The 27,352-nt window shown below is 57.1% G+C and overlaps 1 protein-coding gene across 5 annotated transcripts in view; it reads left to right on the plus strand.

Moving 5' to 3' along the window:
- SHANK1 (SH3 and multiple ankyrin repeat domains 1) overlaps window positions 1-27,337 on the plus strand; it is a 46,772-nt gene extending 19,435 nt beyond the window's left edge. For 3 of the 5 annotated variants that reach the window (XM_059151013.1, XM_059151016.1, XM_059151014.1), the window contains 10 exons: window positions 6,551-6,633; window positions 6,844-6,968; window positions 7,590-7,725; window positions 8,006-8,086; window positions 8,637-8,660; window positions 8,856-8,924; window positions 9,361-9,479; window positions 17,109-17,205; window positions 18,880-22,027; window positions 23,918-27,337. In XM_059151013.1, coding sequence (XP_059006996.1) covers window positions 6,551-6,633; window positions 6,844-6,968; window positions 7,590-7,725; window positions 8,006-8,086; window positions 8,637-8,660; window positions 8,856-8,924; window positions 9,361-9,479; window positions 17,109-17,205; window positions 18,880-22,027; window positions 23,918-24,632 — 4,597 coding nt within the window. In that variant the 3' untranslated portion in view covers window positions 24,633-27,337. Of the gene's footprint in view, window positions 1-6,550; window positions 6,634-6,843; window positions 6,969-7,589; window positions 7,726-8,005; window positions 8,087-8,636; window positions 8,661-8,855; window positions 8,925-9,360; window positions 9,480-17,108; window positions 17,206-18,879; window positions 22,028-23,425; window positions 23,578-23,917 lie in introns of those variants that run through there. The other 2 variants (XM_059151017.1, XM_059151015.1) reach the window with 2 other exon arrangements.
- Window positions 27,338-27,352: the final 15 nt, after the last annotated feature.

Below are 27,352 nucleotides of genomic sequence, written 5' to 3' on the forward strand. Positions count from 1 at the left end.
TATCCCTATGAGCCTCTGCTTCTTGTCTCTGACAGTGTCTCTCTGGGTCTCTCCTTGGCCTTAGTCTGGGAATCACTTGCCTCACCAGCTGGATTGGGGTGGTCCTTCTTGCCCTCAGCTTCTTCCTTCTCCTCCCCTAGCTCCATCAACTTTATTCCCTCCCCTTCTCCTTCCCTCCTTGTGCCTGCTGGCATGTGCTGCTCTGTGTGGTGCGTCTGAGCCTCTTCACCTCTGGCCTCCCGCCCTGCTCTCCTTGAGGGGGCCTGGTCTGTGGGCCTGCTGGAGCTGTGAGGTTCTGGCCTGTTGCCACCCCCTCTCCTTCCCCTGGGGGGTCTATGCTCTCTCCTCTCTGGAGTGAGCTGCGGTGTGTGTCTGCCCCTCCTCTCGGCTTCTTTGGGCCTGGGGGGAGGGGTGTCTCTCACTGTTCTGGAGCCCAGTCTCAATGTTTCTAGCCTTCCCTTCCTGGCCCTTCCAGACTGTGTCAGGGTGCATTATGTGTCGATCTGCGATGGGGGGGCTGTGCGTCCCCTCCTGAGGCCTCTCTCACCGTGGTATCCCTGCCTGGGAAGTGGGGCTCGGTTCGCGCGTCCCCGCACGCGGTCGCGAGGCATCTTGTATGGTGTTGTGCGTCTCTCTCCGCTCTCCCTCGCTCTGCACCTGCGCGGGAGGGCTCAGGAGGGGGGAGGGGGTTAAGGGGGGGGGGCCCAGACCGGAAGTGCCTCCCCCTTCTCCCCACCCCCCGCGACTCGCCCCTCCCCCTTCTCCCGCCAAGGGGGCCCCCGCGTTCCCCTCCCGGTCCCCTCCCCCCCTGCCCGGCCCCCTCCGCCACACGGCGCAGGACGCCAAGGGGTTAAAGCCTCGCGCCCGCCGCCCGCCTCCGGAGCTGTCCGCGGTGCTGAAGCCGGCGCCGTCCGCGGTCCTCTCGCTCCCGCCGCGGCCCGACCCCGCGCCCCGCGCCCCCGCGCCCCTCGGCATGTGAGCCCCCGGCCCTGCCCTCCCTCCCGCGGGAGGGTGCGCGCCCCCTCCCCCTCCCCCCTCCCGGCGCGGGTCAGCATGAGGCGGGGCCTGGGGGCCCGGACACGGGGGTTCGGCCGAGCGGGGACGGGGACGGGGACGCGGCGGCGGCGGCGGCGGCGGGGGCGGCCGGCACCGGGACCTAGGCCGGGGCCGCGGCGGCGATGGCTTTGTCTGCGGTCGGCGGTGGCGGGGGTCTCGGAGGCGGCCCTGGTGGGGGCTCCCTGCCGCAGCCGCCCCCCGCGCTCTCCTCCAGCTGGCCGGCCCTGGGGCCCCGGCGGCGCAGCGTCTGGTACATCTACAGGTAACGGAGCGCGCCGCCCCTTTTCTCCGCGGCAGGCTGGGAGGCCCCGGCCCGCTGTGACGACCCTCCCCTCGCCGCTAATCCCCCAGCCTTGGGACTCCTCCCCCCTCAAGCCACCCCCACCACTCGCTCTCCCCTCACCTTCCCTCTGTGATAAGCCCTTTAGGACCCCTCTTCTCAACCCTTCTCTCATCCCCGTCCGTGGGCCTCTCTCCCCGAGCCCCCCTCAGCACATACACTCCTCAGCCCCCTTCCTAGGCCCTTTCAGACCCCCCTCATGTCTTCCTCCGAAACCTTGCCCCCAGTCAGACCCTCCAAACGGATCCCACTCCGGCGTTTGGAACCCACTACCCCTTTCTGCCGCCTTCGCCGCCCCCACTCTGTGGAGCCCTCCCTGTGGGGAGCCACCGTGGCTCCCCCTCAGGCACCCTGTTCCACTGATCCTCATCTCCCCACACCCCTTTACAGAGTTGGCAAGTCCCCTCATTCATACCCCTCTCTCCCATTCACAGTCATCCCCCATCACACACATCCCACCCCCGGCCTCCCCTCCCCTCCTCTTTTTCCGCTGCGTGTCACTGTGCGACTGTGCATGTGTCAGTGTGGCTGTGTCGATGTGCGTGTGTGTGACTGCCTGCAGCCGTGCGCGCACGCGCGCGCGCGTGTGTGTGTGTGTGTGTGTGTGAGAGAGAGAGAGACTGACTGACAGAGATGGAGAGATGGTGGGCTCCCAGCCCCCCTCCCCCAGCTGTGTCCATCTGTGTGTCCCTGTTTGGTGGTGTCTCTCTCTGTGTGTGACTTGGAGCCACAGAGAGGCTGTCTGAGGAGTGTGTGTGTGTGTGTGTGTGTGTGTGTGTGTGAGATAGAGTGGGTCTGTCCCAGGGACTGCGGCTGTGTTTCCCATTACCTATCCTCTCATGCCAGGCCTGTCCCCTCCCCCCCACCCCCCCCTCTGCGTGTCTCTGTCCCCATGTGCCCCTCTCCGTGCCTCCAGGGGGTCCGTGCCGGTGTGGGGCATGTGTGCTGAGCTCTGGCTGCGCTTCTGCCGGGGAACTGCTTCTGCCTGTGTGTGCCACTTCTCAGCATGGGAGGGGGCTGGCTTCCCAGTGAGGGGGCCTCTGTGCAGGTCGTGGAGAGACCCATGGAGATGGGTACATGAGGAGGGGCTGAGTACTGGAGGGGGTACCTTTTAGAGCAGCCAGCTCTGGGCTGTGGGATCTCGGGTGTGTAAGAGGCACCTCTGGGGTGGGGGTGGGGGGGAGTGGACGCTGCTGCAGTCTCCGCGTGTGGGATCTGGGGAACAAGAGCTGGCCGCTGAGCTCCGGAGGCCGCTCTGGGGTCGCCAAGGCATGGCCTAGGGGAGAGCATTGTGTGTGCTCCTGCAGGGTAGGTCGTCAGCAATGCCAGCCTGAATGGGGTATGGAGTGGGTAGTGAATGCTGGGGCAGGGGTGGGGTTAGAGGGTCTCAGGAGGAGGGAGGCCGATGAGAATGGAACAGGGGAAAGCGGAGGACACCGACTTGGGGGAAACGGGGGGCTGCTGGAGCATAGAGGGTGCGTGGGGTGTTTGGAGAAATGGGGTGAGGAGGGAATGCAGGAACCGCGAGGAGGATTTGGGGGTGGGGATTCAGGCAGCACAGGGAGAACACAGAGAGGATGCAGGGAATGTAAATGAAATGCAGCTGCAAGTACCAGGAGGCGGAAGGGTGTGTGAGGAAGTGAGTTGAGGATGCAGAAGTAGAAAGCAGCTTCCATGGAGCAGAATGCGGGGGGACTGGGGAGTATGAAAGGAACCTAGGGTGCTGTAGAGCACACAGTGGGGTTGCATGCAGAGGAGGGAGAGGATGTAGGAGGGGTGAGGCGAAGGGAAGGGTGAGGGGGGCATGAGAAGGGTGAGAGGTCACAGAGGTCCATGGAGGACACTTTGGGGAAAGGGATGGGCTGCATGCAGAGGCGAAATAGGAGGTAGAGGGATGGCCCAGTGGGGGTGTGAGGAGGGTTAGGGGAAGTGAAAGCTAATGAGGGTGGGTTGGGCCAACATGGAGCTTTCAGATGGCAGGAGTAGGGAGCAAGGTGCAGAGACACAAGAGCAGAGGATAGGGAGCACAGAGTTTAGGGAAACTGTTGGGGCAAATGTGGTGGGATGGAGGAAAATGTGGTGGGATGAGGGGGATAAGGGAAGCATCCCATGGCCAGGGATTGAGCAAGAAAGTCATAGGAGTGCGGAGAGAAAGGAGCCTGTATGGGATGGGGATGCTTGAGAGGGAGGAACAGAGGCAGTGTTGTGATGATCAAGGGTGTTTGGACGTTATTGGAGCATTGGAGCATATGGGTTGCCTGTGAGGAATTCAGTCTTTGGCTTTGACCCTTTTTTAGCTGCTGTGATCTCGAGCATGTTACTTCTCTGTGCCTCGGTTACCCCTCGCAGGAGTGTTGTGAGAATGTGTGAATAGATAAATGTTAAATGCGTGTAGTGGCGTCTGGCATTCAGCAATGGGTCAGTAAATTTCACTCATTGTGCTGAGGGCGTAACCTGGGATAATTTCAGGCACCGAGGGGTGGGTGCTTCTGGCCAATTCGGGGCAGATATATATGCACTTGAAGTATTTGGGTGCAGTGGAGAGAACACTGTTATAACTGCAGCCATCCAAGTATTTCTTCTGTGTTTCCAAGATTACGTGCTGTGTGACCTTAGGCAAGTTGCCTAACCTTTCTGTGCTTCTGTTTCCTCACCTATAAAGTGGAAATAGTACTACAGCTATGTCAGAGGCTGGCTAGGAGAGACAACCGAGTTACTTCCAAGTGGAGGGTTTCAAATATCGCCTTGCACAAAGCAAGGGCTTCTTCCTGGCGTGCAATGGACATGGGAGTTCTGTTGAATTATATGGGGGGATGGTCTATTTGGGGAAGGCTTGTGTCTGGAGTGTGAAGATAATGTGGGGTAAAAGAGAGATTCCAGGGGTAGGGGAAAGGTGTGGGAAACAGAGGGGTTTGTGGCATGAACAGAAGAAAAAGAAACAGTTGCAAATGAGGGATGAACAAAGTCCCAAGGCCACTCTGCCTGTTGGGAACCTAGAGGTCTGGAGGGGGTATGAGGGTAGCAAGGGCATAAGGGTTCAGTATATGTGATGCCGAAGCAAGCACAAGGGCGTAAGAGTTCAGTGGAAGTGGTCAGGCTGGGACAAAGGTGGGTGTCGCAGAGTGCATGGTCAGGAGCAGGCAGCTCTGAACCAATTTCTGTTGACCTTGTCCTTGCCCTCTTCCTCCTCCTTTCCTCTCCCTTCCTTTACCTCTTTGAACTCCTTCCCTCCTCTCTTCCTATACCCCTACCACCCAGCTACAAAGGTGGCCTCTCTCTGGCTTGAATATAAGATCTAGAAGACATGGTGGGTATAGTGTGGCATGTTGACTGGACCATGGTGAACCTGGAGAGAGAGCGGTTGCTAGGTCTGCCCCAGTATACACATGTGCTGTTGAGCACACTCAGTTACGATAAGAGGGGGGAGGAGGGACGGGGGCAGGGCTGCCATACACGTGCATGTGCAGAACGCTGTCGCTGTGGTGCAAACATATGGATGTGACAGTGACAGTGGAAGTCGTGGGGGGTCACGGGAGTACACAGGGGTGCTTGCGTATCAGGGGAACGGTACTGAAATACAGTAGGAGCACAGTGGGTATTATTGGCGTGTGCTGGGATGTGTTCAGGGGGCGTGTTATGGGAATACACTGAGATCCAAGTGAGGGGGAGTTATTATTGGAGCATACTGGGATGTGTGGGGGTGTTACTGAAATCTACTGGAGTAATCGTGAAGGGTTGTTTTGCCTAATCTGTGGGGGTAGGTAACTGAAGTGGGTGGGGAGCACGCTTGACTATTATTGGAGTGTGTTGGGGCTGGTGGATATTATTGGGATCTGCTAACGGGTCTGCATGTGTGCTGGACGGGTCTCAGACGTGACCACAGGAAGCTCGGGGTGCAGTAGGGTGTGCATTCTAGTGGATGGAGGGTATTCTTGGGGCTCCCAAGGGTAGTGGGATTGGAGTCAAGGTGGATGGGTATTCCTGTTGTATACTGGGCTTCCTGGAATGGAATGGATATATAATCTTGGGGTACATTGTGGTGATGTCAAAGATTTGAAGCTGTTACCTGAGCAACCCCGGGCAGGTGTTGAGATTCGTGGAAAAAATTTGAGTTTCATTGAACTTTCTTGGGTATGTGAACATCACCTAAATGTGCGACAGGCTTTGGTGGCCTGATGGTGGCGACTGTCTGCATATTCGTGGATAGTTTGCATTTTTACTAGAACCTATCCACTGCAGGCCGGAGATACACTGGGGGTATACCAGGGAATAGAAAAGTCTCTGGGGCTCACTAGAACTTTCTGCAGTGATGGAAATGTTCTGTAACTGCACTGTCCGCCCTGATAACCACTAGCCACACATGGCTACGGGGCACTTTGAAACGTGGCTAGTGAGACTGAGAAACTGAACTTCTCAATTTAATTTTAATTAATTTGCGTATAGATAATCACATGAATTGAGTGGCCACCATCTTGCACACTGCTGAGTAAGTGAGGCTACAATCGGCTTGGGTACCTGGGGGGCTGTTACTGTAGTAGATACGTGGTCAAGGAGTTGGGAGGGCTATCATCAAAGTACCCATGTCCTGTTGACTTGGTAATTTGACCCAAGACATTAAAGGAATCCTACCGAGTACATGCTTGTGCCGCGCACGGTGCTCAATACCGTGCATACTGAACTCCCACAGCGACCCCGTCTGGTGGGGCTTGTTATTGTCTCACATTATAGATGAAATTGAGGCCCAAGAAGTTAAAGCCGAGGGCTCAAGGTCACAGATAAGGAAGTGGCGGGGGGGGGGGGGGGGGGCCTCCAGCCAGGCTGTCCAGTAATCTGGCAATTTATCTTCCATCCCTTGCGCTGCGCCCGCACACAGTGGGCTTGGAAACTGCTTGCTGAATGGATGGGTGGATGGATGCACAGATGAATGAATGAGGGAAGATTGAGTGGGAGAGCAAGCACTCTGGGCTCTGAGGGGGAGGCCTGTAAGGGCTGCTGTGAGCAAACACACATGGAATGGGTGAGGAAGATCATAGGAAGTGGGATGAATGGCTCTGGAGCAGGGGGCTCAGGTCACTGGGTTGCTGGTGGAGCTCAGACTCCCGTGTCTCATAATCCCTTCTCCACCTCCCCACCCCCACCCCACCCCCTTGCCAGCGATTACATCATTAAGGAGAAGACAGTCTTGCTGCAGAAGAAGGACAGTGAGGGGTTTGGGTTCGTGCTCCGGGGGGCCAAGGGTGAGTGCCGGCCGGGGAGGAGACGGGAGAAGGGCTCTCTGACCCAGGGGGATGGACAGGGGAAGGGACCCCAGCCCACCCACCACCCCACCCCCAGGGTGCTGGTCCCTCAGCTACAGTGAGGCCTCTGTGACTTGGGTCTGAGCCCCATCCCCTGCTCGGCCTCTCCACCCCCTCCCCTCCGACCCCGCCGGCTCCTCCCATCTGCAGCGCAGACCCCCATCGAGGAGTTCACCCCCACCCCGGCCTTCCCGGCGCTGCAGTATCTGGAGTCTGTGGATGAGGGGGGTGTGGCATGGCGAGCTGGACTGCGGATGGGAGACTTCCTCATCGAGGTGAGTCCTGACCCCCAGCCCCAGGGGCCTTCCCGAGGGCTGACCTCCAGCGCCCCTTCCACAGATACTGCTCTCTTCCTGGGACCCTGGTGACAGAAACCCTAGGCTCCTCCTAATCCACAACAAATCTGCCCAAATCCAGACGCTCTTTCAGCATTAGACCTCCCAGCCCCCCCAGGCCACCCCCTAGCCAGCCTCTGCTTTCTTTAGTGATTCCTTCCAAAAGGCTTCTCTGAACCATCAGAAGAAAATAGAGCTTCTCCCTCTGACCTTCTCCTCGCTCATGCTCTCTCTCACTGTCTCTCTCTCAAATAAATAAATAAAATCTTAAAAAAAAAAAAAAAGAAGAAAATAGAGCTGTTCCCCAGCACAAACACACACACACACACACACACAATGCAGGGGCACGGAGGAGGTGTGGGGGGAGAGGGGAGAATAGGGTAAGCCCAGCCCCTTCCCCGGCCCTGGGGCCAGGAAAGTTACCAAAGGAGAAGTAGGGCCTTGCAAAGAGAAGGGGTGATGGGGAGGGCAAGGCTGGAGGCCACTGTGTTGGCGACTCTGAAGCTGAAAGCATCCCTCCCCTCACCTATTCTGTGTGGTGTGGGGGTATCTGTGCCACAGGTGAACGGGCAGAATGTGGTGAAGGTTGGCCACCGGCAGGTGGTGAACATGATCCGACAAGGGGGCAACACGCTGATGGTCAAGGTGGTGATGGTCACCAGGCACCCGGACATGGATGAGGCTGTCCATAAGAAAGGTGCTTCTCCACTCATTTGTGTGGCCAGACCTGGGCACCCCACTGCCACCAGGCTCAGATACTCAGAGGTCCTAATGGCCTAATGGTCCCCACCACTGGCCTTTCCTTCCCCAAGACTGCTTGTTCATGACCCTTCTGGGGGAGAAACTGAGGAGGGGAGGAGTCAGCATGCTGGTGGCAGTTATTCTCTGGTATCTGGGAGCACTGCAGTGTTGGGGGGGGGGGTTCGTGGGCCTTCTTTCGGGATACTGATGCCTGACCCCCACCATCATCTTTTCAGCACCCCAGCAGGCGAAGCGGCTCCCGCCTCCAGCCATTTCTCTGCGTTCAAAGTCTATGACCTCAGAGCTGGAGGAGATGGGTGAGCCTGTGGGGCTGCTGGGGCACAGGCGCTGGGGAGGGCTGGTAGGGGGGCAGAGGAGGGCTGAACCAGACCTTGAGTTTGTTAGTGTTGTTAGTGACCAGGGGTCCTGTCCTCATCCTGTCCCTAGTCCATGGGTCAGACTCTCTCTGGCCTGCGTGTGTGTCGTTGGGAAGGGGCGTCTGAGAGTCAACTTTCCTTTGTCCTCTTACATCTGTTTCTCTGTCGAGTCTCTCTCTGGGTCTGCACATCCCTCTTACGGGTCCCTGTTTCCTTTCCGGTTTTCTCCATCTGCCCCAACTCACCCCACCCCCAATTCTCTATCTCTTCCTCTACCAGCTTCCCCACCCCCCACTAACAGAAAGGAAGGCCAGCCCCTCCCCCAGACAGGGCCGAGTGGACCTGGGGAGTCCCGTTTCCCCTGACAGGGGGCAGATCAGGCCGCTGACCGCCCCTACCCTGAGGGAGGAGGGTGTTCCAAAGAGGGGACCCCTCACCTCCCCCTGAAGTCCTAACTCTTGGCTCCTCTACTGCCTCTCCCCCGGGCTAGTCTCCCCCTGGAAGAAGAAGAGTGGTGAGTGGGCACAGGACTGGCGGGGGGGCCCTCCCCGTCCCCATCCCGCCGGCGGACTTGCCCCTCTCCCTGACCCGGGCCCTTCACTGCCCCATTCGCGCTTGCGCACGCCCGCTGGCCACGCCTACTGGCCGAGCCCGCTCCGCCCCGCCGCCGGGGGCGCCCCTGGACTTCATCCGCATCCTTTGCCCACAGAGTACGAGCAGCAGCCGGCGCCGGTGCCCAGCATGGAGAAAAAGCGGACAGTGTATCAGATGGCACTCAGTAAGATGGCCCAGCCCTGTTCCCCGGGCTCCCCAGGACCCCTGGCGCCACGCCCCCTGCCCCTGCGCTCAGCCCTTCCAGCCCTCTTCCTGCCTGCACACCCTTTCGCCACCTCAGACCTGATCATCTCCTACCCCAGCCTTGCCCCAGCCATCAAGTGCAAGCTCCCACCTCTGTACTCAGCCTCTCCCCTGACACTTCTGCCTCCCCTCCACCTTCCCTCATGTGCCAATTTGCAGCCCTGACCCCTTCCCACCGCTGGGCCCTGCCTTCTGAGCTGGAGATTCTGTCTCCACAAGGGCCCTCGGTCACGGGAATGGAGGCGGGGGTGCTCTGTCCTGGTTCATACAACATACCGCATGGGCTCCTGGAAGCTCTGTTTCTGCCCGAGGCCAAATCAAGCTTCATTTCACTGCCTCTTTCCACCTCCCCTTAGACAAACTGGATGAAATTTTGGCGGCAGCTCAGCAGACCATCAGTGCAAGCGAGAGTCCTGGACCTGGTGGCCTTGCATCGCTGGGCAAACACCGGCCCAAAGGCTTCTTTGCCACTGAGGTAGGCAGCCTGGATGGGGTGGGGGGTGGGTGGGTAGGGAATGGGAGCAGAGTGGAGAGGAGGCTTGAGGGATGCACACACCATTTTCTCCTTGCATAACCTTCCTGAACCCTTTGTGTTGGATGTTGGCCCTGGAGGGGCACCACCCTTCCTGGGCTCCCTCTTCTCTCCTCACTCTGGGAGCCTTCTTTCCTCTCTGCCCATCCTCTTCCTTATTCTCCTCCTAAGTCTTGTCCCTCATTTCCTCACTCCCTGCTCTCACCTCTTGTCCATCTCCGTCCCACCTCAAGAGTCTCAGGGAAGGCAGAATGATGTCACAGCTGGTGATCCCTGGCATTGGCCCAGCACGTGATAATAGGTGCTCAACAAGTGGGAGTTTTAAAAATATTATTTATTATTGCTGTCTCCACTCTGCCTGCTTTTCCCTATGACAGAGGCTGACCTGTAATGGGTGGTGATCCTATTTTGGACACTACATTTTATGTGGATTATCTCATTCATTTCTAGGATCATCCACACAGCTAGCCCATTTACAGAGGGGAAACCAAGGCTTAGAGAGGGAGGCAATATTTCAGTCCAGGCAAGTCAGGCAACTGGATCCATGGCCCTGGTTTTTCTGGTGGGCCTGATGGTCCTTCCCTAGCTGGTTGTCATTCGGCTGTGCCCCTTTGTGGGAAACAGCCACCAAGCAACCTCCTCTCACCTTCCAGAGTCCCCTGCAGAGATCACACACGCCTTATTTCTCTGCTGAAGCCATGCCCTCTGATCCTGCCCTCAACCCTTTCTTCCCACAGGCCACACCCACCACCCAGTGGCCAACAGGCTGTTTAGTCTAAAACCGGATTCTTTGGCTTTTGAGGAACCTTGGGACCCCTTGGCAGGCTGGCATGCTCCTCCAAATAATGCTTAGAATTGTAAAGTAAATTACTTAAGAAAACGAAGCCAATTACACTGATAATACAGTTATCAAAATATTTTTTAAAGGTTTTTTTTTAAGATTTTATTTATTTATTTGACAGAGAGAGATTACAAGTAGGCAGAGAGGCAGGCAGAGAGAGAGAGGAGGAAGCAGGCTCCCTGCTGAGCAGAGAGCCCCATGCGGGACTTGATCCCAGGACCCTGAGATCATGACCTGAGCCGAAGGCAGCGGCTTAACCCACTGAGCCACCCAGGCGCCCCAGTTATCAAAATATTTTTAAAAAGCAAAATTCGTGGGACACCTGGCTGGCTCAGTCCGTAGGGCAGGTGACTCTTGATCTCGGGGTCATGCGTTCGAGCCCTGTGTTAGGCCTAGGGTTCAGTTAAAAACATACACAAAGTAAACACATAATTTATGATAGTAATATCAGTGCTTTTTCGTTAACACATTAGCCAGCAAGACCTCGTGATGGATCTTAACTCTTAACTAGTCATGAGGCATATAAACACAATTTCAAGAGATCTGCACCTCTGTGAAGGGATATGGGACAATCTGGGATTTCCTTTTTTTTTTTTTTTTTAAAGATTTCATTTATTTATTTGACACAGAGAGAAAGATCACAAGTAGGCAGAGAGGCAGGCGTGGTGGAGGGGGGAAGCAGGTTCCCCGCTGAGTAGAGAGCCAGATGTGGGGCTGGATCCCAGGACCCTGAGATCATGACCCAAGCCGAAGGCAGAGGCTTAACCCACTGAGCCACTCAGGCGCCCCCGATCTGGGATTTCTATTGGGGATACAGGAACAGGACTTGATAAGGCCAGGTTGGTTTGCTGCCTACATCCTTAGTCGAGGAAATACTGTTTTCATTGGAAGATAATGACAATAAAGATGTAATTTTTTTTCTAGTCCAAGTGCATGGCCCCCTTGAAGTCTAGCCATAGACCTACTAAGGGTTAGACTGCCTACTTTAGAATGCCTCAAATGAAGGTGGCAGATTTTGTACTCAGACTCATAGAATTGCTTTCAGATGTAAAAGCGGAGGGTCCTTGGCCACCTTCTCGGGGCTTTGCAGAGTGCCCTGCACGCAGCAGCCCCTCCCGTCTCACCTGTCTTGAGTTTCTCAAGGAATCCGAAATCTCTGAGGCTGTGGGGACCGTGTTCTGTGCCTACTTCCCCCGAAGGTCAGTGTAGACTCAGAAGTGGATGGGCAGTCAAGCCAGACAGACCTGCTTCAAATTCTGACTCCCTCTGACTCCCTGAGTCACTTGAACCATACTGCCTGATTTCTCTGCATCCTCAGTTCCCTGCTCTGTACAATAGGGCTAAAGCCAGTCTTACTGGTCCTGATGAGGATTGAATGAGGTCAATTCCTAGTACAGCAGGCTCGCAACATATGGCGAGCCCTCTTAGGCCATAAAACAGACTGGAGACCCCACAATGACTTGCCAGTGAGACTTGCATGTGCCCCAGAGACCCTACAACAGCATATCACATGCAGAGTCTCTGAGAGTAGATAGGGCAAACTCTTGTTTTCATTTATTCAACAAATAGCAACCAACATGCCAACCCCTTCCTGGGTGAACCATGGTTATAGGACAGATAAGATCCCAGCCCTCATGGAATTCACCATCTGAGCTCCAAAGACACCCCTAGAGGAGCCCAGACATGGGCCAATGATAACATCTAGTGCCCATGTGCCCCTCCCTCCTGGAAATGAGACTCCTAGGTAGTCACCTGAGTTCTTGAATGGCATCTCCCTTCCCTCTGGGCCATAGAGGCCAGTGGTCATTTGCCCTTTTTCTTTTCCCTTCCAGGGTCTAGCCCTGGGCCTTCCCAAAGCCCCACCTCTTGTGTTAGGGGCTCTCTTCACCCCCCATCTCTGTCGCCACCTTTCCATCAGACATCTTGACTTCTCACACTCTGAGTCAACACAGGGGCCCCTTCCTGCTGCTTCTGTATCTCTGTGGCTCTCTCTCTTCCTATGGTCTTGTTTTCTGTTTCTCATTTTCCCATCTGCTTCAGCTGTCTCGATTTGAGCCCTGTGCACTAGACCAGAGGGGGTAAGCAGGCAGTGTGGGGCTCAGTATTGCCACCGAGGCCTCTTTGTAGGTCAAAGTGCTTCTTGGGCTGTCTCCTCCTAACATTCTGCTGTCCATCCCTCTGTCCTCCCCTCTGTGTGGCTTTGTCTCCCTCAGCTACTGTCTCTGTTACCTGGTCTCTGACCCCAAGGGGTACCCTACCTTCCCCCCACTCTTGCACTGTCCTCCCTTCTCCCCATCTCTGTCTGGCTGCCAGTCTCAACCTTTCTCTGAACACAATTTTTCCCTCTGATTATTTGGCCATACTCTCTTGATCGCATTGTCTCTTTCCCTCCTGTTTGCATGCCTAACCCTCCTGGAGCAGCCCTGCCCACCCACCACCCCTTCAAGGCCTCTCAGGACTGCCTCTCTTCCCGCTTTATTGGGGCCCTCTTCCCATCGCTGTCTCATTTCCCCTCCTGTCTCCCCTGCTCTGAACCCCCATCTCTCTCTTTGTCTATCTCTGTCTCTTTGCCTGTTTCCCCCTCCGCTGTCTCCCCCATCACCCCTTTCAGGGGCTGTCTCCCTGGAGCGCATTTCTCAGCCTATCTTCAGCCTCCAGGCTGTGCACAGCACCAGGGCACACACTCTGCCCTTGAGGCATCAGACCCACAACCGGTGCACGAGGTGGCACCGGAGGAGGGCGGACCTCTGGCTGACTTGCTGGGGAGGAGTCTGCCCGCATCCGGTGACGTCACGCGCACCCGGGCACTCTGATTCGCTGCCCCCCTGCGCGGGAGAGGACGCTCCGCTTCCCTGGACGGAGGTCAGCCTGTCCCACCTTGAGTCAGTGTGCCCCTTAGGCAGGCAGTCCAACGCCTCCTCAGACGCTTTTATGGCTTCTCCATCAGCCTGACATCTCCTCTGCCACTCTGACCCCTTTTATATCAAGTTAACCCATCATTTAATCCCTCCTCTTCCACTTAGAATGTCTTCTGGCGCCAATCTGACGCCTCTCCCTTCACTGAGCACTCTCTTCATTCAGAGACACCCCTTCCCTGCCCCTCAACCCCTCCCCTGTCATTCGGAACCCTCCCCCATTACTCTGCTCCCCCACCCATCCTCACTCCCATTCCTCTACCAGATGCTTCCCTCACCTTCCTTCCCACGTCCCTATTATCCCCTTGCTTGCCCTCCTCAGTCTGGACTCCTTCTGCAAATATTTACTGAGCACCTTGATGCGCTGGACCTGCTGGGGTTGGAAGAGCGAACTGAGTAAAGCCACTCCTGTTAGGGAATTTAAATTCCTGGACAAGGGTTGGATTTTGCAGAATTGGGTTCTTCCATACGTGAAAAACCTCCAAATAACAGTGACTTGAACCAGAAGAGTCTTGTTGCTCTGTCATGTTAACGAATTCTGGAGTAGGTGGGTATGGCAGTTGCCATGGTCGTGAAGACCCAGGACCCTTCTCACTTTCTGCTCCACCATCCTAGCCTTCTTTCCAACCATACGGTCACCTCCTAGTCCAAGATGGCTGGAGCTCTAGCTGTGCCACCAGCATTCCAGGTAGCAGGAACAAGGAAGAGTGTCAAGGCGGAAAGGCAAAGGAAGGTGCATTGTTGCTTCTTGGGTTACCTCTGAGGAGACTTCCCCAAAGTAACACACACATGCTTGCACTTATGCATCCCAGCCTACCTACACACGCAGCTGCACGGGATCCTGGGAAATGTAGTTCCAATAGGTGCCAAACGAGATTGTTTTTTTCTTACCAAGGAAGAGTAGAATGGGAACTGTGTGGGATCCATGCCCAGGGAGACAGACAATGAACAAGAAGCAAATAATTATAATAAGTCTACACTAGGTTAATTTGGAGGGAGTTACAGTGCAGAGTATCAGGTGGAAGCCTCTCCAGGGAGGAGATATCTGAAACTAACAGATTCCACCCATTATCACCTTTCTACCAGATGTCTGACCTCATCTCTCACCCCTCAGTGCCCCCACTCACCTGCCCAAGACAGATCGGCCTCCTGAGTGTTCCTTAAGCACACCACACTCACTCCCCCCTCGGGACATAGACAATTGCTGTTCCCTCTGCCTGGCAACTCCCCACTACCACCCTCCTCCCACCCCAGGAATATGCATGGCTCCCTTCTTCTGGAAATTGCTCAGATTAAGTCTTCACAGAAAGGCCTTCCTTGATGGCCCTGTTGAAATCCTCCTCTCCTCCCTCTCTTCCCTCCGCCCGACCCGTTATGTTACTAATTTATTTTGTCTGCCCTCCATGTAGGCAGGGGGACTTTGTCTGTTTTATTGATGGCTGCATTTGCAGCATCTGGAACAGTCCCTGGGATGGCCCGGGTACTCAGTAAATATCTGTGGAATGAGTGAATGAGACAAACGCAGAGATGGGCAGTCTCAATCCAGGGGGGTGAGTGCAGGGAGAGGTTAGGACAGGTGCATCCTATGTGGTCTAGAGCAGCTCTGTCTTGTCCAGTAGAGTTCCTGTGTTGCAGGAATGTATGGCAACTCAACCCTTGAAATGTGACCAGCAAAAACAGAGGAAGGGAATTTTTCATTTTATTTTATCTTAATTTGTTAAAATTTACATCTAAAAGGGTGGTGGTGGTTGTATTGGGCAGCGTAGGTCTAGAGGAAGGGAGAGGCCAGGCCGGAGTGGGGGTAGGAAGACATATCTTCCCAAGCAGAGCAGGGGGAAAGGATGTTCCAGGCAGAGGGAACAGTGGATGTGGAGGCCCTGAGGTGAGAAACAGCACAGGAAATTGAGAGAGTGTGATGGGAGGTGAGGGAAGTAAGGTTGGGACTTCGTCTGAATTAGAGTTTCCTTTCTCTGTACTTCGGGCCCCAAAGACAGAGAAGAGTGACACATGAGGTCACCTGGCAGAAGCACTGGAGTCAGTTGGCTGATGCTGGTTCCTTCCCTTTTAGTTACTCCTTTATTCATCTGACATAAGCTTATAGAATATCGGGTCCTGGTTGGAGACTGGGGACCCAGCAGTGAAAGAGAGCAGCAGCGTCGCTACCATCCAGCTGCTGTTAGGATTCCATGGGCCTTTGGCACTTTTGCCTTCCTAAGCCCCTCCCTCAAAAACAAGTTTAAAAATCTGTATTTTATGGCTGTGTTGGTGCAAAGATGATTATTATCATCCAGACTGGATTCTATTCATGTTCCCCCCTCTGATTTTAAAGGAAATGAGAATATTTTGCCTGCAGGTGTCCTGGACTGGAGATACCATACCTCTGGTGCCGTCCGGGAGCCGGATTCTGGGCAGGTAGTCAGGAAGGAAGCACATAAACAAGGTGTCTCAGATGGAGAGGAGTGTCCTAAGGAAACAGTGCAGGGAAGTGCAGTAGACAGTGACTGGGAGGGACATTTGTGTAGAGGACAGAAAGATGGAAAGGAATGTGTGATGAGGAGGAGAAGACGTTGCAGAAAGCAAATGCAGGACTTATAAGTGCTCTAAAACAGGGATGGACCTTGGGGCACTGGGGCAGGACTGGTGGACACGATGGAGTCAGAGTGAGCAGGTAGGAGATGTAGGCGGGGCTGAACTGTACTGGGCACCTGCGTTTCCCATAGGCAGAGCCTGAGATGGGGATTCCTGCTCTGACGGTATTGTAAGGGGAGAATTATAAGGGAGTGAGGGGGGCAGAATGGGCTGTGAGAGCTCAGCAAACGTGGCCCCCGCTGGAGTCCCTTTCTGCCTGATCCCTGGGAGAGTTTGAATTACACCACGGACTTAATTCTGCCTTGGATCTCCCTGTTAGTTGGTCCTTGGCTGCAGGCTGCTCCCAGAAGTAGGGGGACATGGGGTGCCAGGGTGGCTCAGTCGGTTAAGCATCTGCTTTTGGCTTAGGTCAGGATCCCAGGGTCCTGAGTTGGAGTCCCACATTGGGCTCCCTGCTCAGCCAGGAGCCTGCTTCTCTCTCTACCCCTCTTCCCGATTCATGCACACACACTCACTCTCTTTCTGAAATAAATAAGATCTTAAAAAGAAGAAGAAGAAGTAGTAGGGGACATAACTGCTTGGGCCCATCGTCTCCTTTGGAGGAGGCGGACTCTTTAAACTGGGGGGCAGCCAAGAGCCCAGGCAGGTGACACTCTCAGCAGCTGGGGATGGTCACAGCGTCCTAGCCAAGGGGATGTTGTGTGTACCAGCAGTGTCTACCACAGACCACAACTCCACACCAGAGTTGGGAATTCTAATCCCCTCCTGACTGGTGATGCAGAACGCTCCTGTGGGATTTTAAGCAGGGCAATTGCATGACCTGGACTTCTTTCTGAAAGATCCCTCTGACTCTTACGTGGCAGAGTAAGAAAGGAGTAGGGGAACAGGGGAAGAGGCTAGGGCAGCCAGCAAGCCAGGCAATGCTGGGGACTTGGACCTGGGGGTTGACAGCAAGAATGGAGAAAAGGCCCAGATTAGTGTTCGGTATGGGAAGCAGAGAAAACAGGGCTGCTGAGAATCTGCTTTCTTTTCCTTTTGTTCTCCCCACTGCCCAAACTCAGACACCTTTCCCTCTTCCAGAATTCCCTTTTGCCTCCTCCATGCCTTTCATCCTTTCTGCAGAGGCTTGGAGTAGGCTTGGAGGTTGGCTGTGTGGTGAAGCTATGAATCTTCATGCCCAGACTGATCTTTCTCTGCTGTCTTTTTTCTCTGACTGCCACCCTAAAGTCAAGCTTCGATCCGCACCACCGCTCGCAGCCGAGTTATGAACGTCCTTCTTACCTGCCTCCAGGACCTGGGCTTATGCTCCGGCAAAAATCTATTGGTATGTCACCTGGAAGGGTGGGTATATTGGATGCTAGCAGGGGAGGGGGAGGCTGGGAGGATGACAGTTTACAGGAGGAACAAAGGGACTTTGAAATGTTCTTTTCTACTTCCGTATATGACAACAGTTCCATCCAGCTGAGCAGAGAGCTCAGGCTTTTTTGTTGGGCAAACCTGGATCTGAATTCTGGCTCTTGTCCCTCCTAGCTGTGTGGCCTGTGGCAAGTAGATGCACCTCTCTGGGCCTTGGGTTCTGCATCTAGAAAATGAGCATGTTATTATTCCTGCCTGGATGCAGGAGTCAGAGCCCCCACTACCTACTTTCTTCTTTCTTTCTTCTCTCTTATACTTGACTTCCTTCATGCGTGGATGCATTCTACAAATGTTTACTGGGTATCCACCCTACGTCCTAGACTGCTGGAGATATGTCAGTGAACAAAACAGAGGAAAGGGTCCTGCCCTCATGGAGCTTGCCTTCCAGCAGGGGAAGACAGACAATAGATTACAATGATAAGAAACAAGACAGTTATATAGTATGTTGGCAGTGGTAAGTTCTAGTGGGGTAGGAAGCAGAGTAGAATAAGGGAGATGAGTTCTGGGAGGCAGATATGAGCCAAAACATGGAAATGAAGGGGGAGAGCGATGTGGATATATGGCAGTAAGGTATTACAGGGAGTGAGAACAGCCAACACAAAGGTCCTGAGGTAGGACTGATGCACCGTTTGTTCAGAAGGGGGAGACTGTGGGGTGGGAGGAGATCAGGAGCACAGCTGGGGGCCTGCTAAGTTTCAGATGCCAGTGAGACATCCAATTAAGTGGATATGGCATTTGGATATAGGAGCCTGGAGCTCAGGGGAGAGGACTGAGCCCCAGGACAGATGTGGGCGTCTTCAGCAGAGACCTAGTGAATGAAGCAGCATGTCGCTTGAGATTGCCAAAGGAGAGAGAGTAGACAGAGGAGAGAAGAGGGTTAAAGACTGAGCCCTGACAGTGATAAGTAGGCAAAAGACTTCGTTCTTCCCATCCACTCCAAGTCCTTTTGTGACTGGGTCTAGCTTTTCTCCCACTTCCAGCGTCCAAAGTCTACCAGTGAGTCTTGCATCTGTGAGGTCTACCTGTATCTCCTTTATCTCATCTCAACTACCTGAAAAGCCACCCAGCATTGCTTACCCATAAATTGGATCTCTCTCATAAACGTTAGCCTCATCCTAACCAGCTCCGTCTGTGAAAGCACAGGCTTTATGTGCTAATTACATTTTATTTCCGCGTATGCATGAAGAGAAATCTGTGACTATGCACCTAAACATGGCATCTGTCCCGGGCTCCAGCCACTTTTGCTTCCCCCAAGCCACCACTAGCATAGGCTGTGTCTTTGCGGGAATTAGAAAATGGCGCCCCCTCCTGGCATGAGGAGGAAGTGCAGCTGAATATCGCCCCGCCTCCCCTTGCTCCCCCTGCCGGTTGCTTTGTGCAACGCACAGCCTGTGACATCAAGCCGGTTTACCACAGGTGGGGAACTCTGGACTACTAGTTCGTGTGAGGTTCTTAGCATATGCTCAGTGGCATCATATTATTGTTGTTGTTGTTGTTGTTGCATTAATATTGTAGTACTATGGTATAGGGGAGGAGGGAGACCCCCTCCCCCCCACTCCTGGATCCACTGTATCTTCCCCAGGGGCTGCAGAAGATGATAGACCGTACCTAGCACCCCCAGCCATGAAGTTCAGCCGCAGCCTGTCTGTGCCTGGCTCGGAGGACATCCCCCCACCGCCCACCACGTCCCCACCCGAGCCCCCCTACAGCACACCTCCAGCCCCCTCCTCCTCCGGCCGCCTCACTCCATCCCCCAGGGGAGGGCCCTTCAACCCCAGTTCGGGTGGCCCCCTCCCGTCCTCTTCCCCCGCATCCTTTGATGGACCCTCCCCTCCCGACACGCGTGTAGGGAGCCGTGAGAAAAGCCTGTACCACAGCGGACCCCTGCCTCCCGCCCACCACCACCCGCCCCACCATCACCACCATCACGCCCCGCCCCCCCAGCCTCACCACCACCACGCCCACCCCCCTCATCCCCCGGAGATGGAGACGGGCGGCTCCCCCGACGACCCCCCACCCCGACTGGCTCTGGGGCCCCAGCCCAGCCTGCGCGGCTGGAGAGGCGGCGGGCCCAGCCCCACCCCGGGGGCCCCGTCCCCGTCGCACCACGGCAGCGGGGGCGGAGGCATCAGCTCCTCCCAGGCCCCAGCCCTGCGCTACTTCCAGCTGCCCCCCCGGGCGGCCAGCGCGGCCATGTACGTGCCAGCCCGCTCGGGCCGCGGGCGCAAGGGGCCCCTGGTCAAGCAGACCAAAGTCGAAGGTGAGCCTCAGAAGGGAGGCGGCCTCCCTGCCGCCGCCTCGCCCACGTCTCCGGCGTCCCCGCAGCCCCCGCCCGCCGCGGCCGCCCCCTCGGAAAAGAACTCCATCCCAATCCCTACCATCATCATCAAGGCCCCGTCCACCAGTAGCAGCGGCCGCAGCAGCCAGGGCAGCAGCACCGAGGCCGAGCCCCCAACCCAGCCCGAGGCTGCGGGGGGCGGCGGCGGCGGCGGCGGCGGCGGCGGCGGCGGCGGCGGCGGTAGCAGCGCGGGAGGCTCCTCTGCGCCGAGCCCCGCCCCGGCCATGTCGCCGGTGCCGCCGTCCCCCTCGCCCGTGCCCACCCCCACCTCGCCCAGCGGCCCGGCCACCCTGGATTTCACCAGCCAGTTCGGGGCGGCCCTGGTCGGGGCGGCCCGGAGGGAAGGGGGCTGGCAGAACGAAGCCCGCCGGCGGTCCACGCTCTTCCTCTCCACCGACGCGGGGGACGAGGATGGCGGCGACAGCGGGCTGGGCCCAGGGGCGCCCCCGGGTCCCCGACTGCGCCACTCGAAGTCCATCGATGAAGGCATGTTCTCCGCCGAGCCCTATCTGCGGCTGGAGTCTGCGGGCGCGGGGAGTGGCGGTGGCTACGGGGCTTACGCGGCCGGCAGCCGCGCCTACGGGGGCAGTGGGGGCAGCAGCGCCTTCACCAGCTTCCTGCCGCCCCGGCCCCTGGTCCACCCGCTGACCGGCAAGGCCCTGGACCCCGCCTCCCCTCTCGGACTGGCCCTGGCCGCCCGAGAGCGGGCGCTGAAGGAGTCCTCGGAGGGTGGTGGGCCCCCCCAGCCCCCTCCAAGGCCCCCATCGCCCCGCTATGAGGCCCCGCCGCCCACCCCACACCACCACTCGCCCCACGCCCACCATGAGCCGGTGCTGCGTCTCTGGGGAGCCTCACCGCCGGACCCCGCCCGTCGGGAGCTGGGGTACCGTGCAGGGCTGGGCAGCCAGGAGAAGTCCCTTCCGGCCAGCCCTCCAGCTGCCCGACGCTCCTTGCTGCACCGCTTGCCCCCCACAGCTCCCGGGGTCGGGCCCCTCCTCCTGCAGCTGGGGCCAGAGCCCCCGCCCCCGCTCCCCGGGGTGAACAAGGCGTGGAGGTCGGGAGCCCCTGAGGAGCCCGAGCGGCTGCCCCTGCACGTGCGGTTCCTTGAGAACTGCCAGCCCAGAGCCAGTGGGGCGGGGGGAAGGGGACCCCCCTCGGAAGACGGGCCGGGGGTTCCACCGCCCAGCCCGCGCCGCTCCGTACCGCCCTCGCCGACCTCCCCGCGGGGCACTGAAGAGAACGGGCTTCCCCTGCTAGTCTTGCCGCCCCCTGCTCCCTCGGTGGATGTGGAAGATGGCGAATTCCTCTTTGTGGAACCGCTGCCTCCGCCTCTGGAGTTCTCCAACAGCTTCGAGAAACCAGAGTCGCCCCTCACACCCGGGCCCCCCCATCCGCTGCCGGACCCACCCACCCCAACCACCCCATTGCCCCCAGTGCCACCACCTGCTGTCGCCGCTGCACCTCCCACCCTGGACTCCACGGCATCCAGCCTGACTTCCTATGACAGTGAGGTGGCCACACTGACCCAGGGGGCCCCCGTGGCTCCTGGGGACCCCCCTCCGCCAGGCCCACCGGCCCCGGCTGCCCCTGCTGCCCCGGCGCCACAGCCTGGCCCGGACCCACCGCCCGGCACAGATTCGGGAATCGAGGAGGTAGACAGTCGGAGCAGCAGCGACCACCCGCTGGAGACCATCAGCAGCGCGTCCACACTGAGCAGCCTTTCTGCGGAAGGTGGTGGCCCTGCAGGAGGCGGTGGTGGAGGCGGTGGGGCCAGTGTGGCCAGTGGGCCAGAGCTTCTGGACACATACGTGGCCTACCTGGACGGCCAGGCCTTCGGGGGGAGTGGGACTCCTGGCCCACCCTATCCCCCACAGCTCATGACTCCTTCTAAGCTCCGGGGCCGGGCTCTGGGGACCAGTGGAGGCCTGAGGCCTGGCCCCAGTGGGGGACTCCGGGACCCTGTCACTCCCACCAGCCCCACTGTCTCTGTGACGGGAGCTGGAACAGACGGGCTGCTTGCCCTGAGTGGTTGCACGGGACCCTCGACGGCGGGTATGGCTGGGGGTCCGGTGGCGATAGAGCCGGAAGGCCCACCAGTGCCCTTGCCATCAGCCTCCTCTTTGCCTCGGAAGCTGCTACCCTGGGAGGAGGGCCCGGGCCCACCGCCACCACCCCTGCCCGGGCCCCTGGCCCAGCCTCAGGCCTCAGCCTTGGCCACAGTAAAAGCCAGCATCATCAGTGAACTCAGCTCCAAGCTTCAACAATTTGGGGGCTCCTCGGCAGCTGGTGGCGCTCTGCCCTGGGCCCGGGGAGGCAGCGGGGGAAGCGGGGACAGTCACCACGGGGGATCCAGCTACGTCCCTGAGAGGACCTCTTCCCTGCAGCGGCAGAGGTGAGCCGGGGTGGGTGGTTGGTGACGGAGGCCACAGGGGCCAATGCTGTGGGTACCAGAGTCTACCCACCCCATAGCTGCATCCTTGGAGGGTCCCAGGTGGTAGAAAGAAAACAAACGGGGCTGGCTTGCAGGAGTCCGTCCTCAGAAGCATGCTTTCCCAAATGCTTTAGCTCAGTAGCTTTTGTGGTCTCTTCCCATCACCATGACAACCCACATCCCATGATGAACAAAAAAGTTATCAACAAAGGAGATTGGAGCACAACTTGCTGATGTCTGTTTCCTTGGTGGGTTGTCATTTCTGACAGTCCCTGAAATCAAGTCCCTTGAACCCGGTGTGGCTCAAGATTAAGAAGAGGCTCTAGGGCGTAGTGGTTTGGTGTGTGGGTCTGGAGCCCAGCCTCTTGGGCTTTGGTCTCAGCCCAGGACTTCTAACTAGGAGACCTCAGGCAAAGGAACCCACCTCTCTGTAGAAGGTAGACAGCACTGAACCCACCTAAAGGGTTTTCGAGAGGATTAAATGTGGGCCTCTGTTGTAACAGGAGTTGGGGGAGGGGAGGGACCTCTTACCAAGGCCCAGCAAGTGTAGAAGGAAAAATACAGGATAGTGAAGAAGTTTCCTAAAGCAGCTAGCTTAGCCAGGATCGCCACAAAGTTCGAGCTCATTCAAGACCTTCTAGTCCAGGGCAAGTAGAGTCACATTCCTGATTCAGGCATACGGAGAGAGTGAGGAGAGGTCTCTTAATCCCCTTGCCCTTGGCCTTCTGCAGAGCTCACTCTAACTGAGGGTCTGATGTCCCTCAGAGGACATCAGACCCTCATGGGGTGATGTCTGAATGTGGTTTTCTCAAGCCTTTGAGATCTTAGGGCAACTGGCCATTTCTAAGTATTGTGGGTGGAGGAGGGGATGCTTAATATAGGCGAGATGCACCGCTATTGCTTTAGCACCCACTGTGCACTGGGTGCCCTGCCGAGTGACAGGGACACTATAGGGGACAGGACAGGCAAGGCCCTGCTTTCACAGAGCTCATAGTCTAATGAGGCAGGGATGGGGATGGTCAGAAAATGCCTCACAATAAACCAGCAAGATGAGCAGAAACTGAAGGAAGGGAGGGAGCAGATCTCATGGCTACATGGAGGAAGTGAGCTAGGCCAAGGTAACAGCCTGTTCAAAGGTCCTGAGGCAGGACTGCTCTGAAGGAGCTAAAGGGATGAGGGGAACCTTTTTCTCCCCTTGTTTCTTCTCTCTTTCATCTCCCTCTCCTCATCTCTCTCCCTCTCTCTCTCTCTGTCCCCTATCCCCTTCCATCTCTCTCCCTTGAATGCTCACCCTCTTTTTGTTCCTCTCTCACCGTCTCCCTGTCTTCCACTCTGCTGTGACTGGCCATAACCCGATAGGCAGTATAGAGTAGTGGTTAAGAGCTCAGACTTTGGTGCCATATAACTGGGCTCTGCCACTTCCTGGCTGTGTGTCTTTAGGCAAGTTACTTAACCTCTCTGTGCTGCTGATAATAATAGTAACCTGCATCAGGGCTGTCATGGGGAATACACTGAGATGCGATATGTAAAGCACTTAGAACAATGCCTGGCACACGTGAGCATCAGTAAGTGGTGGCGATTATTATTATTATCACTTAATGTCTCTTTTTCTTTCATCTCTCTTGACTGTCACCCTCTCCCTGTCCTCTCGTTCTTCTCTCCCTTCATTTCTGTCCTGACATCTGTCTCACCCCCTTGCCCCTTCTAACTCTTCCCATCTCTCTCCTCCACTTCTCTACCCCCCACTCCTGTGTCTCTTCTCTCCCTCCGTCTTGACCTCTGCCTCTTTCTCACCCCGCCATTGCCCTCCAAACCCCCTTCCTCCACCCTTGCCCCTTTGTCACCTTCCAGACTCTCTGAAGACTCCCAGTCCTCGCTCCTCTCCAAACCCGTCAGCAGCCTGTTTCAGAACTGGCCCAAACCACCTCTGCCGCCACTCCCCACAGGAAGCGGGGTCCCCCCTTCAGCTGCTGCAGCGTCGGGGGCCACCTCACCCTCAGCCTCCTCCTCCACGTCCACCCGCCACCTCCAGGGCGTGGAGTTCGAGATGCGGCCTCCTCTGCTCCGCCGGGCCCCCAGCCCCTCACTGCTGCCCGCCTCGGAGCACAAGGTCAGCCCTGCGCCCAGGCCCTCGTCCCTGCCCATCCTGCCTTCCGGACCCCTGTATCCGGGCCTCTTTGACATCCGCAGCTCCCCAACCGGAGGGGCAGGAGGTTCAGCTGATCCTTTTGCCCCTGTCTTTGTGCCACCACACCCTGGGATGTCTGGGGGGCTTGGCGGGGCCTTGTCAGGGGCCTCCCGCTCCCTCTCACCAACCCGCCTGCTTTCGCTGCCCCCGGACAAGCCCTTCGGCGCTAAGCCTCTGGGGTTCTGGACCAAGTTCGATGTGGCTGATTGGCTCGAGTGGCTGGGGTTGGCTGAGCACCGGGCACAGTTCCTGGACCACGAGATCGATGGCTCCCATCTGCCTGCCTTGACCAAGGAGGATTACGTCGATCTGGGTGTGACCAGGGTGGGCCACCGCATGAACATCGACCGGGCTCTCAAATTTTTCCTGGAGAGGTGATGGCTGGACTGGACGGACCAGCCCGTCCACAGAACCCCTGGGCCTACTGGCCTCTTGACCTCTGACCCCTGACCGTCATTCTCTCCCCCTGGGCCAGGGACTCTGCTAGAACTGCGCCCTGCCCTCCTCTCCCAAGGCTGGAGGTCACCAGGTGGCCTGATCCCAGCCAGACATTTGCACCTCACAGGAGGGGGCAGCTGACACAAGACTGTGTGTGAAGCAGGGAGCAAAGGAGGGGGGGGGTGATGGAGGAAATCACAGAGGGGTATGGAGGAGGAGGGAAGGGTCGATTCTGGGATTCTGGGGAGGGGGGAAACAGACAGAGCCATAGAGGGTCAGCCCTGAGCCTGATTGGATGCGGGTTGTCCCGGCCACAGGGGAAGGGGGTGCCCTCAGATTCCACCACCTGCCGCCCCTCTAACAACCCTTCCTCGCCCCCTCCAGGCCCCTGGGTTCGCCCCACCTTCCCTTCTCCCCAGCACATACAGCAGCCGCCTCTTCCCCCCCACACACACCTCCCCGGCCTCTTGCACGCTCCTTTGCACGCCTGCTTGCCTCTCCTCTCCCTGGGCTACAATTTTGCACAAATTTGCCCTCTCGCTGACTTGCACACTCCACCTTTGCTTCTGGCTCATGAGGCCCTCTCAGCACTCAAACACCCTGTTCCCCTAGCACACATTGCATTTCTTCTTCCACGTTCCATACCCTTCCTGTCTCAAACTCTTGCCTGCGTACTCTTCCCTTGGTACCTTCCTTTATACACCTCACTCCTGAAAATCTCTAAACCCTTGCTGCAGACACACTTGGGACACCCTTTTCCCTACCCACTCACAAACTCTGTGCACACGTATTTATTCTGTGGAACACACCTGCCTTGACTCGGTTCTTGTGCACTTACTATCTCATGCACGGCTCCTGACACGCTTGTGCCCATCGTCTTAAACATTTCCCCTTCTTGTTGTCAAAGCCCCACGTTCTGACTCCCCACGCCTCTCCCTCTAACAGTGACACTCCCATGCCCTTCCCTGCCCCTCCCCTCACACCATCACTTCTCCCGCATCCCGCACACCTGCCTCCCAGGAACTGCTTCTCTCTCATTCCCTTCCTCTTTGCCAGGTTCCCAGTTCTGTGCACCCTTCTTTTCCAGATCTGTGTCCTGCTTCATTCTCAGTTCTTTTGTGAGCATTCTCACTCACTCAACTCTTGCGCACATGTCCTCCCCAGCTCTTCCACCGCTCTCTTGAGGCTACGTTCCTTCTCTAACGTTTCTGCAGAGCGTGGCTTTGCTGCACACTCATTCTTGAATCTCTCCTTGTTCCTGTTGGCTCCCGGACTGTTTCAGTCTCCCTGGGGGGAACTCAACCGTCTCTCTCCTTTTGCACACTTGTCTCCTTCCACACACTCTTGGGCTGTACTGTCGTTTCTTTTCCTAGCATCCTTGTTTTGTGCCTGTGGAGGAACACCTCTTCCGGACGTTCTTACCCTGCCTGTTTTCTCACCTCTTGGACACTCCTTTCTCCTGGCAAGAGAAGACCCTATGCACACTCCCCTCTTGCTCACCGTGCCTCCACGCTTCCTCTTCTCCCTGCTCCAGTCTGTGACCTCTTGCACATCCTCCCTCCTCTCACTCTTCCTAGACCATCTCTCCATCCATTTTGCACGAAGATCCTTCCCCCTCCAAACCTTTCCTTTTCTCCAACGAACTCCTCCTCCCTCCAGCATGGCTGTTCCCTTCCTGCACGCTTCCCCACTTCCTTTATTCCTGGGGCTTGGGAATTTTAAGCCACCCCTTCCCCTGGGAAGCCCCCTCTACTACTGTGGGTAAAGGGGGGAGGGCATCGCCCTCAGGTCCCCCCCATGTTCAGCTGCCAAAGAAGGGAGCTCCCCCTCCTATCCCCAAGCCCATTCCCTCTCTGCTGCCCCCTACCCCCGAGGGGGGGGCGCTCCGTCCATGGGGGGGGAGGGTGCTTGCAGCCCTCTCCCCTCACCACGTCAGGGATCTGCGGGGAACCTTGTGGGAGGGTCGTGGGAGGGGGGAGGGGTAGCAAGGAGGGGGGCAGAGGTCATGCTGGGCCCCTACCCGCCCCCTCCCCCTTGTCGGATGCCCCCCACCCGCAGGGGGCCTGCGCGGCACCCGTCTATCAAGGGCTTGTTCATTTTGGATGGGTGCCGCGGGGTTGGGGAGGGTGTAGGGGGTGGGGGGGGGGAGGAGATCGGGGTGGGAGGGGCAAGGGACTGGATGGGGGCAGCGCGGGGCGGAGAGGATAAAGCAAAAAGAGGAACAAAAACAAAAGAAAATATTAAAAAAAAAAAAAAACCTAGAACACACACACACAAAAATCCAGAAAAAAAAAAAAAAACCTGAAATAAAAGCCCGAGAATTGTCTTCCAAGGGGGGTGGGAGAAAAGAGAAGGGGGGCTGATGAGTACGTCTGGTTCCCGCTGAGACGGATCAGCATGGGTTGAAAGCCCCGGCGCCGGGGCTTCCCTCTCGCGAGCCTCAGTTCATCATTCAAGGGATGGGGACCCAGGCGTCCATTTGCAGGGACTGGGGGAAGATGAGGGAGGCGGGATTATATTATGGGGGTTCATCCCTACCCCCATCACCTCCCTCCCCCGGACTCCCCACCAAAATTTTGCAGAGAGAAATGGCTTTTGTACCAGGTCATTCTTTATAATTAAACTCACAGTATCCACCCCCTCGAGCCGGTCCCGCCTCC

Source organism: Mustela lutreola, chromosome 16, assembly GCF_030435805.1.
Source record: "Mustela lutreola isolate mMusLut2 chromosome 16, mMusLut2.pri, whole genome shotgun sequence".
Taxonomy (NCBI): Eukaryota; Metazoa; Chordata; class Mammalia; order Carnivora; family Mustelidae; genus Mustela; species Mustela lutreola.